General features: G+C 34.1%; 3 protein-coding genes across 3 annotated transcripts in view; all 3 read left to right on the top strand.

Annotated features, from left to right (window-relative positions):
• The first annotated feature begins 493 nt into the window (after window positions 1-493).
• rusf1 (RUS family member 1) lies at window positions 494-4,316 on the top strand. The gene is made up of 14 exons (XM_007562183.2): window positions 494-784; window positions 861-938; window positions 1,390-1,504; window positions 1,594-1,639; window positions 1,715-1,747; window positions 1,834-1,939; window positions 2,226-2,327; window positions 3,049-3,119; window positions 3,194-3,378; window positions 3,459-3,516; window positions 3,594-3,658; window positions 3,739-3,861; window positions 3,949-4,014; window positions 4,090-4,316. Exons 1-14 carry the CDS (start codon window positions 635-637, stop codon window positions 4,173-4,175), a joined length of 1,284 nt encoding a protein of 427 aa, XP_007562245.1. The 5' UTR covers window positions 494-634; the 3' UTR covers window positions 4,176-4,316.
• An 827-nt stretch (window positions 4,317-5,143) lies between these two features.
• Window positions 5,144-11,143, top strand: LOC103144982 (uncharacterized). The gene is made up of 12 exons (XM_007562181.2): window positions 5,144-5,310; window positions 6,801-7,002; window positions 7,094-7,126; window positions 7,232-7,344; window positions 8,086-8,194; window positions 8,822-8,854; window positions 8,951-8,983; window positions 9,072-9,305; window positions 9,902-10,005; window positions 10,089-10,254; window positions 10,352-10,407; window positions 10,916-11,143. The coding sequence occupies exons 1-11, from the start codon at window positions 5,246-5,248 to the stop codon at window positions 10,394-10,396; spliced, it is 1,137 nt and encodes a 378-aa protein (XP_007562243.1). The 5' UTR covers window positions 5,144-5,245; the 3' UTR covers window positions 10,397-10,407; window positions 10,916-11,143.
• A 399-nt stretch (window positions 11,144-11,542) lies between these two features.
• Window positions 11,543-11,632, top strand: part of LOC103144981 (transcription elongation factor B polypeptide 2-like) — a 5,167-nt gene continuing 5,077 nt past the window's right edge. The window contains exon 1 of the mRNA XM_007562180.2: window positions 11,543-11,582. The gene's annotated coding sequence lies outside the window, so the exon portion shown is untranslated. The remainder of the gene's footprint in view (window positions 11,583-11,632) is intronic.

The following is an 11,632-nucleotide window of genomic DNA, read 5'->3' as shown; positions in this document are numbered from 1 at the left end:
AAATTAATAAAAAAATCCATAAATGTGACTTGCAGAATAACAGTAGAAGTTTTTACATTTTTCATTTAAACATCATAAGTCACAAATTTGTTAAAACTCTAAATTTCCAAAGAACTAAAAGCAAAAATACTCAGCCGGGCATACAACATAATATTAAGGGCAATAAATTAAAAATACAAACGTTTTTAAAAAGGATGTCAACTTAAACGCATTTTTAATCTACACAGCGGACTTTCTAGTGTAAGTTTGTTTAAGCGACATTTGAGTGTGTTATATTTGGCTAATAAAACAATATTATTACACCACAATAAATATAGATGTCGATAAAAGCATCAAATGTATCATCTTGGATTGTTATAGTCGTAAAATGGATCCCTTGAGCCTAAATATGCAACGGAAAACTTGAGTTTGTGTTTTTTAAGCCCCGCCTTTCCTTCCAGATCCACCAATGAGAAGTTGAGTAATAACAAGCCCGGATGTAAACACGGAAGTACCGTGAAAGAATTGAAAGACACGTCGACAGTGAACCAAAACACTCTCCTTTCATCTAAATCACATTAAATGTTACATATTCCTGTTATTAACAGATTTTAGTATCTTTATAATTCACACTGGTGTCTCCAATACACCAACAATGGATAAAAACGGAGGTTTGGTGTTAGCTACTGAGAGATACGGCAGCGGACAGACTTGGAAATATTCAGTAAGTGATGGAGTGATGAAGAGGACGAGGGATGGGAGTGAAGCTGGGTTAAGGAGCCACTCAGTTGTTGAACTCTTTAAAGTAAGCGTCTTTTATATTTTTTAGTTCGTTTAGTTTATAAAAACTAAGATTTTGACGCTGTAACTGCTGGTTTCAGAGCGTCTTTCTGCCTCAAGGATACCCAGAAAGTGTCAGCAGTGATTATCTTCAGTACCAGTTCTGGGATACTCTTCAGGTACAGTAAATATTTACATCAACACAGAGGATCCTATGACTACTTTTGGGTCGTTATAGATACAAAAAAAAGTTTAAATTTCTGCCAAAATATTCAGAAAATTTGAAAATAACATCAGGAAATTTCTACCTTCAAATTAAAAAATTCTTAATTTTAATTTTTGAGACTCAGAAATTTCCAAGTTTTCTCAAGAATTTCTGAAAATTAGAAATGAAAACGTTTCTTATCTTTTCTGAGATTAATCTCAAAATGTATGAGGTTTTCTTCAAGCAAATTTTTAACTTTTCAAACTCAGAAATTTTCCTTTTTTTGTGTGTGTGAAAATTTCCAAGATTAATCTAAACATTTTCAAAGTTTTTCGGTGGAAATTTACTCCTCTTTTTTTCCCCATCTACAATGCCGTTGTAGGTATCCTGAGCTACCAGATTGAAGTTTTTTTTTTAATTTCCAGGCTTTCTCCAGTTCTCTGTCGGGGACTCTGGCCACTCAGGCTTCCCTCAGAGGTGTTGGTGTTGGAAACCAGGAGGCAACTGTAGCTGCAGCCACAGTTACCTGGTTATTACGAGGTGCAACTTTAACATAAGCAACTGTAAAGATAACTTAATAATCATGTCATCAATCTGTCTTATTATTTAAAAGTGTGTGTTATCTGCAGATGGAACTGGGATGTTGGGAAGAATCCTCTTTGCCTGGAGGAAAGGGTCAGTTATGATTTGTGTTTTTTGGAGCTTCAATAAATCTTTTTAATGCTTTAAATAATTTTTTCTACACTTCAGGAGTAAGCTGGACTCAGAGGCTAAAAAGTGGAGGTATAAATGAAATTTAATATACTTCTGCTCTCCTATGATTATAGCTGTCATTGTCATATTGATTTAATGTTGTAATTCCTTTCCAGGCTTTTTGCTGATGTTCTCAACGACATTGCAATGTTCATGGAAATCTTGGCTCCCCACTTTCCGGCCTGCTTCACTTTGGTAGTTTGCACTGCAGGAATATTCAAGGTAAAAATAAAGTATTTACACCACAGAAGCATCTGCTTAGTTTGAGGTTCTGTGAGATCGATATTTGCTCAAAATGTTTTATTATTGTTGCAGTTCTTAAATCTCCATATAGATATTTCTGATTATTTGGGCTTTCAAAACAAAAGAACATTCTGTCTGAATCCTGGAATTTCTGACACGAATGGGACTCAAGAAACAAACTTGTTTTCATTATAGATAAACCTGCAGAATTTACCGATTAAAACATAAAATCTGTTTTGTCTTTACCCGTTTTTGTTTTCTTCAGTCTATTGTTGGCGTCGCCGGAGGAGCGACCAGAGCTGCACTCACTGTTCATCAGGCGCGCAGGGACAACATGGCGGATATCTCTGCCAAAGATGGCAGTCAGGTAATCTCCCCTTTGGCAAAATGTGAATTAAAATGTAAATCGTGTTCTGATAGGATGAAATCAAAATGCAGTAAACCAGCTCTCACTGCTGGAAAGTCTTACTTACTTTGGGTGAGTTAAAAAAAAAACAACTTCATTGTGAAAAGGCAGCAATTTTTTGGATCAATTTATTTCCATGTGTCCTATTTTTTTATACTTTTCATATACAATAAAAAAAATTAAAATAATGTTTTTTGTCACTCTGGGCTTAAAAGTGTCTTTGGTACCAGCAGTATTTTCAGTAAGGCTACATTTTTTAATTTTTACATTAAATTAAGTTCTTTATTTTATTTTTTAAAAATGTAGTTATATGGTTTGCTAAGCACAAGTGTTTTGTATTTTGTTTAATTCTTTTTTTGTCACTATGGGCTTAATGAATAAATATTTTTAAGGCCTGCAGTGTATATGGTTAAACCTACATCTCTTTTTTATTTTTTCATTAGAGTTTTTATTTTATTTCTTAAATTTTCTGTCATACTTTGTGTTAAGCACTTATTTATTTGTTTATTTACTGTCATTATGGGCTTTTTGTTAAATTTCTTTATTGGCCTGATGTAATATTTTAAACTTAAATGTTGTATTTTAATGATAGAGCTACTAAAATGAATGAAGTTTTCAACAATATCTACATAAATAGAGTAACATAATAAATAAAGTTTGTTTTCTCTCATGTTTTCTGCAGGAGACTTTGGTCAATCTTGCTGGTTTGCTGGTCAGCCTGTTACTGATTCCTCTTGTCACTGATAACCCAGTGTAAGTTTTGACGTTATTTTATACACGTTTTATCTTTTTAAAAGTTGAATAATTCTTTACTTTGTGTGTTTCAGCCTGACCGTCTCCCTCTTCTTCCTTTTTACTGTCCTTCACCTCTTTGCCAACTACAAAGCTGTGCGTTCGGTTGTCATGGAAACCTTCAACGAGGCGCGGCTTTCCATTGTGATGCAGCAGTATCTGAAGGACAGACGAATCCTGAGTCCATCTGAGGCGAATCAGAGAGAACCCGTATTCCTCCGTATGTCAAAACTTTATATTTTTGTTTTGATTTTTAGGTGGTTCTTGTTGTGTTATTAATATTTCTTTCATATTTCTCAGAGTTTGGAAAAGCCACACCAGTTAAACTTGGCGTCAGGTTACAGGATGTTGCTCAGAGGTAACTCCAGAAATCATTTTTGCTAACACAGATTAAAACTTTAACTCTGTTTTGACTCATTTTGTGTTTTTTTGTAGCCCAGAGGAACTGAATTTGGCTTTAAAGGAAAACAACATGCCCTTCCTGTTGGGAATCAGAAACGGTATTCTACCTTTTTCCACTGAATGACTCTTCGATTTACAAAATTTTAAATATTTTTCAACCTTGTTCTGCTTGTTGCAGGCTGCATTTGTGTCTGTTTGGGAACAGACGCATCAGTTCGTGATGAAATCAGAGCGATGTGCCAGGCTGCATGTGTCAGCAACATACTGAGTTGCCCAACCGCTTTGAAATCAACGCAGCAAAGTGAGTGAGCTTTTCTGCTCTGCATTTGCACAAGAGTTGTTTCAGTGCTTCATTAAATACACATTGCATTTTTATTCTTAATCTAAGATTTGTGGGAAATTTTGCACGAGAGTCAGAAGCAGATGGACGCACATTTCTCTCCATTCCTCAAAGGTGAGCTTACACAAGTTTGAGCTTGTAGTTTGTGTTTCTGTGAGTGTGATTTGTTAATAAATCTGTAATATTTAGGTGTTAAAGCTGCAGGATGGGACACAGAAAGGACTTTGTTGGACTGGGATGAGTGGCGAGTGGAGTGGAAAACAAAGAACAGCTGAGCTGCTTTTTTATTTTATTAAATGTCTGTATTTCTAAATGTTTTATAATTCATTTAAAATGAAAATGTAACAGCTCTGAGACATTGTGGAAGAATGTAAATATTTTTGTATAATTTCTTAATAAAAAGAATAATTAAACTGTGAGTTTCTTTCTCCACAAATATATTTAATCTTAATCATAGGCATAAAAATATTTTTTTATTTGTGTTTTTTAATGTTTCGTTCGAATAATTTTACAACTCATGTTTACAAATGAATTGGATGCACAAATTTGAAATCATGTTGGGTTTCCTGGTATCCTAACGGATGCGGACCCATCATTTTTTTTAGTTTCCTGAAAGTAATTCGAGCAATCCGTTGTAAGAATAATTGTATAATTGTATTTTAAAATTTCAAGCTAAGCTTATAAAAAACGAGTTTATGCCCAGAAACCAGTCAATTCAAAACTCACAGAAAATATGCTAAAGGTTTGTTGATTGTTAGTGTTATTAAAGTGCAAATTGGTTTTTTTTTGTTTTGTTTTTTTGTTTTGTTGTTGTTACAGTTGCAAATTTCACTTTAAACATAAAAATTCTCTAAATAAAATTTCAAAAGAGTTTACATTTGTATTCAATTAATTCACACGGGTGCTTATAATTATTTTCGCTGTGCAGTCAAAAAACAAAAAACAACAAAAAAAAAATCATATTTTAGCCACTAGGTAGCAGTGTTACAAAAAATACAAGAAAAACCCCCCCAGTAACATCCGGTTGTAAAGTTTTAGGTTTACCTACCAACATCCGTTAGGCTAAAAAAAAAAGAAAATAACCAGTTGTATTTAAGGAACTTTTTAAAGCGTATTACTTAATTTAAAATATAAATACCTCCTGAAATTAGTATTAGAATTTTCCGAAAAACATTTAAATATTTCACTATTTATTTTGCCGATGACTATTAATATAGAGTTATTATTTTGAAAATACGAACCGGATGTCGCGTATTCTTTAATGATAACATTGATCCTTTTCTATAAATGCCAGAATTCTAAAACCATTAAGTTTAGTTCGAACATTATCTTTATGGTGTAAAAAATGGGAAGGTATAAATGTGCTTACAACTGCGAGACCTCGACAGACCCGGATGTTAAGTTCTTCAAGTGAGTTTTTTACGAATACGTGAATAAGTAGCAGGTAGCTAGCTTAGAGATGTAATGCTAGTTAATAATGATAATAATACGTAGCATTAAATATTTTGTTCTAGAAGTTGTTTTCCAACGTTATATTAATGTGCAGAATCGAGACAACATCCGAATAGATCCCAAAAGAAAAGGCAAAAAGATATTGTTAGGGTTTTAAGTGGAGTGTTGTTGAGTTTTGAGTAAAAAGAAAGCGGCTAATGTCTTCAAAAAATCCTTTTTAGTTCGAGTCCAGACCAACAGGCTTGAAATGTGCAAAAATAAAACCACTTCACCACTGAAACTGCCCCTTCCTGAAATTTCACAAATCAAACAAAGGTTTTACAAATCTCAAATTTGGTTTTAAGTATTTTGCTATTTGTTTGGAGTAGATTAGAATAGTCTAACTACTGTAGTTTTTGAACAGGACAAGTTCTAATGTGATTCAGATGCAAAAGGTATATATTTTTTTAATAAAAACAAGTGACAGTCATATGGATCTTTAGTTAACAAATAAAATAAAAGTTTCATAAATCACAAACTAGATTTGAATAATTCTGCTCAAATCTCTCACTTTGTCATGGCAGGTTCTGGTTCTGCTGGAGATTTCTTCCTGTTAAAGGAGAGTTACTTTCCTACTACCCCCACATACATGCTCATTATGTGGAATTGCTGCATTCTGCTTGGCATCTTTAGATGGGAAACATTTTAAATAAGTCTGAATAATGAACTGAACTTGATAAATTGTCTGATAACTAAGATAAATTGGAATGTATGTTGACATAATTAAGATTACTTGTTTATTGTTGTGAATTCGTGCTGTTTGCGTAAACTGTATTCAGTTGACTTTATCGATTTTGCTGTTAGTGTAGAATAATCTAGTCCAAGTTTGAAGAATTTAAGATGCTATTTTCTTTTTTATAAAATACAAATCATTATTATTAAACCTTATGTAAAATAAGTTATTGAAATGTTATTTGCCATGGTAATCTTTCTGATTGGCTGCTTTGCTCCTCAAGTTAACTTGGCTAGCACAAAATAAAAGTTTCTGTCCAGAAAAAGACCAAAGGAACAGCCCTGCTGTCGAAAAGACTGCTAATTACACTTATTTTTAAATTAAGAGAGGGGATTGTGGTGGAAAATTTTATTTTCAGGTAATATGACAAACATCAGATTTATAAAGTCATGATATATTTATTACTTGATGAGAAAATTTTCAACCACTGAATTCCTTGCCAGCTAAAATCAGGAGATATGAGGTTAGCAGAAGTGCTAACCTCATATCTTGAATGGTGAATAAAAACGAGAAGAAAACATTCTAAAAGTTAGTTTTTATATATTTTGTAGCATGTTCCCAATGTCAAAACATTTGGGAACAGCTGGACTAGAGACCCATTTCAAAGCTTATTAATACTGAAATTTCCCTTAACTGTGAGTTATTTTCTGATCTAATGTTTGACATGTTACTGCAGATTTCCGCTGTACAATCCCAGAAAGCTTAAGAAATGGCTCTCCAACATGAAGCTGAAGGACTGGGCTCCAACTCGCTTCTCCGCACTTTGCATCAGTCATTTTGAGGAGCGGTACATCGACAGAACGGGGAAGTGCGTGACTCTTCGAGACGATGCGGTTCCCACCATATTTTCACCTCTTGACAAAACTCAGAAAAACAAGGTTTGTGTTCAGATCTCCTAATTTGAAGGGACTCAATTAAATATATTTTATATTCTGGCTTTTTGAAAAAATCTTATCACCTTTTATGCAGGTTTCTCCTGGCAGAGGACGTAGGAGACATAAGGTAAAATCCTAATAAGTTCATTAAATGTTTTTATCCAAAATGTGATTGTTCTCTAAATATTTAAAACGCCGGGCGCTCATTTGCTTCTTTTCTGTATGAATTCAGCCTAATATAAGTGCCAAGTCTTCAGAGAAAGAGTCGGCTTCATCTGCAACATCTCCTTCTGTCAGCAGCGTTAAAAACAAAGAACTCAACCAGAGAGACGAACAGCAAACAGGGTTTGTAACTCTATGAAGAACTCATAATAATGCATCAGCTTTCCTTTAACTGAAATAGAAGAAACTCAGTTTGTGAAGACTGATGTGATTTTTTTTATTTTTATAATTCTGATTTAAAAAATCAACATTCAGTTTTCTTATATATTTCCAAATTAAAACAAGTTTACAACCAATAGATTCAGATTATGTACAAAAATTTTGTCAGTTGACTGAAGTCGTAGAGTTAAATTTAAGGTAATTTACATTACGGCGAAACGATTAATCTATGATTCAAATAATAATTTAGTAATTGATTAATCGTTAGCTGAAGTTATAGATTCTGAAAAAGGCCTTCTGTTGAAAGGTTGACATGTTCAGAGCAGTACTTAAGACAAAATTGTAAAAAATATTTCTACATTTTGCAATTAGGATAAAAAAAGGTTAATCTGTAAATATGTTCTACACAAAACTCTTAAACTGGCATTTTTAGCTTCACCTAGTTTGAATTCCATAAAACCAAATCTTCTTTTGGCATCCAATTATTAAACTGTTATCCAATTAGTAACTATTAATTAATCAATACAGTGTCAGACTAGTAGTCAAAAATTAGTCCTACACTGTATCAGTGTCAAGTCAAGCAGAAAGGGGTGAACTTTTCACGTTAGAAGTAATTTTTCAGCTGCAGATACATCCATGTTTCTTTGCAACATATTTGGATGTTTACCTGTTTAATGTGTGAAACTTTTTTGTATTTATGATCAGAGATAAAGATCATAAAAACACTGAAAAATGGAGAATCATAGTTGATGAGCGACTGAGGAAGATCGACTCATTTCCACAATTCTTTCATGGAGATTACTGCGTGCCACAGGTAGGTGGGTTAGCAGTTTTACATCCTGGTTATTGAACAGGTGTATTTTTACCCTCTTTAAAGGGGAACTATGATGTAAAATTCATATTTTGCATGTTTTATATTTCCATTTGAGGCTCAACTGCTTCTAAAAGCAGCCTAAACTTTTTAATAAAGCACCCATCTTTTTTTCTTTTTTTTTTTGGCAAAAAGTTAATATTTTTGGTGTCTCGAAAATTGGTCCTTTCAAAAACCTTCCAAATGTTGAGTCACATTCAACAGGCATTCTGCCGTTACTTAGCAACCGCAGTGGAATTCCTGACCTAGCAACCCAAGCTGAGCTCCAGTACATTTGGTCAGCTGTTTTTACCGCAGTATGTGCTGTACAATGGCTACTGGAAAAGACAAGTGCTTTGTTAATGACTTATCATGCAGAAACCATTTGCTGCATTCTTGTTTGATGCCTAGAAGGTTTAATTTCTGCTTTTCAAAGCTGCATCTGTAAATAATGAGTTTACACTAACCTGCTCAATAAAGAATTATAGATCACCTTTGATAATGTTATGATATGATGGTGGGTTTAAGTACTGTATGATCATCTAATACATTTTTTCTTGTCCAATTTTATTCTTTCATATGAATCAACAGAATATCCAATGGGCTCCAGATGACGATTTCAGTGTAAGTAGCAGCAAATATTTAAAAATAAGATTTTGTGTTGTACAAATAGCGTATAATTGTAATTATTCTAATTATTCTATTGAAATCTTTCTACAGGAAGAGTATCAAGACTCTGACAATGTTATAGAGGTATTCTCAGTCTATAATTACTTAAAAGGTGGTCAGAAATTCAAAGTTGTTATTTCCGACACTACTGCATGTTACGTTATGGTTCCAGGTGAAAGGGGCGTGGCAGTGGCTGGGTCTGGACGTCAGGGGGCCGCTGCCGCAGACGCTGAATGGACACAGGTACATTTTAACCCTGACAGACTTCTACTCCAGGTGGGTGGAGGCCGTCCCCATGCAGTCCTGCCTCCCGTCCGACGTAGCGAAGAACATCGCCGACATCATCGCACACTTCGGGTATCCGCTGAGAATCCTCTCCCGGCTGCCTCATGACGTAGTCCACAGAGTGAGTGTGTGTGTCATTAAACTGGTGTCACTGCAGCATGGAGTAGAAAGCTCCATGCTGCAGTGACAAGAACAGTTTGTAAAAGTGCAGCTCAGTAAAATAAAATAAAGTCTTTACTTACAGAGTAGTTTATTAATTTTGAATTGATTTTAATACAGAAATGTAGCCTTACTGAAACAATGCCAATATACCCTACACTCAGATGTGGACAGAGTGCCCAAAAAACAAGCCAGTAAAAATTTTAGAGGGGGACAGCTAAAAAAAAAAAAAAAAGTATTCTATTTTTAATTTTATAAATTGATGTATTTACTTATTGGGTTATACTTTTATGTCTTGATTGAACAAGATACCTGTACACATTTCTCTGACCTGAATATGATTGTTTGGAGTGGGATGGCCAATATTTCTCAAGTGGGACCGTGGCACCCCTCTGCCACCTCTTAGGGTTGCCACTGGATGGAATAATTTAATTATGATGCTGGTTTTCCTTACATCTTAATGTAAGGAAAACAAACTGTTATCAAACAGTTTGTTTGATAACAAACTGTTATCAAACTGTTTTCTCACATTTTGTCTGTTTTTTTAAACTTTACTAGATTAATCGTGAGCTGAAAGATCACCTAAAGGACACGACTGCTCTCGTGGTTTATCATGAGCAGACAGGCAGTGTGGATTTAATCACACCGCAGCTGATTGACAGGTACAACATGCTTTGAAACTTGCATAGATTACTGTTATTAAAATCAAGTTAATGAATTTCTAACATTTCTGCTCCTCTAACAGGATGGTCAGTGATCTAACAGAGGAGCATGCAGCTGATTGGGATGTTTACTTACCTGCCAAAGTTTTCGGGCTGTGCTTCAAACAACATTCAGTAACTAAGGAGAGACCTTTTACTTTGTTGTGTTGCAACGGACTTGAGCCAATTAAATCCCCCAGAGGACTGGATGTAAGATAGAAACATTTCAGCTTAATTACATTTGTATTATTTGATTACATTTTTGATAATATCAAATTTCCTTTTTGATTCTTTGTCGTTTACTTAGTATGTTAACGCCAAGATCCAAGACAGCACCTTTGTGGTTACATAGAAGTTAATTTGGTAAGTTTTTGTTTTTCTGTTTCGGTTTCCTCATTGAATGCACATCTTCATTTATGAAAAATAAAGTTAAGGAATTTCAATCCAAATCATAAAGATTCATTGAGTGACTTTAAAGCTGTTTTTATCCTTCCATTTGGGTTTCTACTGCTTTTAAAATCAGCCCCAGCGTTTAAAAAAAAAAAAAAAAAAAAAAAACCCAGCCAAAGTTTGGCAATATGTTCATGTGTTTTGTTTGAAAAATGAGCCATTTCAGAAACTTCTGGAATGTAACTGCCCGTTACCTAGCAACCCCAGCTAAGCTAGCCCATTACCTAGCAACCGAAGCAGAATTCCAGCTCACACTAAAAGAGATCACTCTGAACTGAACTAAAATCTTATTTAAGAATTGTTTTGTGCAAAATAAGGTAATGAACATGTTTTGTGTAGCCTATAAAACCATCCCAGCCTGTATATCACCTTTAGGGATGTCTAACTGTAACCTTTAGATTTTTCTAACTTTTGTTTTCAGGTCATTTGAATCATGGTATCATTCCCAAACCAGCGAACAGGAATGAGGATTTCTGAGGGAAAATGTCACATTCCTGATGGACTGATCAAGATTAGTGTTTATTTGCTGGACAGAAACTGCAGTTGAGGATCTACCAGGGATTTTCTTTGTGTTTTGACATTTAATCCTTTATTTTGGACAATAGAAATAAACATTTTCATTTCTTTAATTTTGTATTTCTGGAGATTTACATTCCAATTTCAGTTTCAACTTTGTCACTGTGGGTGTCTGAAATGCTGAATTTAGATTAATGGAAAATAACTGTCATCTATCAAAAAGGTTTAGGGCCAATGAAAAAATATATTAATTCTGACTTTTTTTCTCAAACATCTGACCTTTTTTGTCTTTTTTTTTTTTTTTTTTTTTTTTTTTTAGAAAAAAGGCAAAATTCTAAGAATTTTTTTCTCCAGATTTTATTTCTGAAAACATTTTTTTTTATAAACAAATTTCCTCAAAACATTACTGAAAGTCAAAACCGTGTTTTGTCAGTCGCTAATCCTAAATTGATCAGAAGCAATGACGTCATCCCGCAGTGTACATTTTTACTATCTACAACACCGCCATCTTCTGGTAGACGTCCACTATTACACCTCACTGTGACATCACGGCTGTCGTTGTGCAGAGTGGATTTTTTTTTTTTTTTTTTGGTTGGGAGAGGGGTAATAATTTTAAAAACGT

The sequence above is a fragment of the Poecilia formosa genome, unplaced genomic scaffold (genome assembly GCF_000485575.1).
Source record: "Poecilia formosa unplaced genomic scaffold, Poecilia_formosa-5.1.2 Scaffold134, whole genome shotgun sequence".
Classification (NCBI taxonomy): Eukaryota; Metazoa; Chordata; class Actinopteri; order Cyprinodontiformes; family Poeciliidae; genus Poecilia; species Poecilia formosa.
This window is presented reverse-complemented; position numbering and strand designations above follow the sequence as displayed.

Bases quoted from the DNA above. Each gene is read 5' to 3' on its own strand.
- LOC103144982 (XM_007562181.2), top strand. From the start codon at position 5,246: ATGGGAAGGTATAAATGTGCTTACAACTGCGAGACCTCGACAGACCCG. The intron at 5,311-6,800 runs GTGAGTTTTTTA...ATGTTACTGCAG, and splicing joins CCGGATGTTAAGTTCTTCAA to ATTTCCGCTGTACAATCCCA. The intron at 9,306-9,901 runs GTGAGTGTGTGT...AAACTTTACTAG, and splicing joins CTCATGACGTAGTCCACAGA to ATTAATCGTGAGCTGAAAGA.
- rusf1 (XM_007562183.2), top strand. From the start codon at position 635: ATGGATAAAAACGGAGGTTTGGTGTTAGCTACTGAGAGATACGGCAGC. The intron at 3,659-3,738 runs GTATTCTACCTT...TGCTTGTTGCAG, and splicing joins CCTGTTGGGAATCAGAAACG to GCTGCATTTGTGTCTGTTTG. The intron at 3,862-3,948 runs GTGAGTGAGCTT...TCTTAATCTAAG, and splicing joins TTTGAAATCAACGCAGCAAA to ATTTGTGGGAAATTTTGCAC.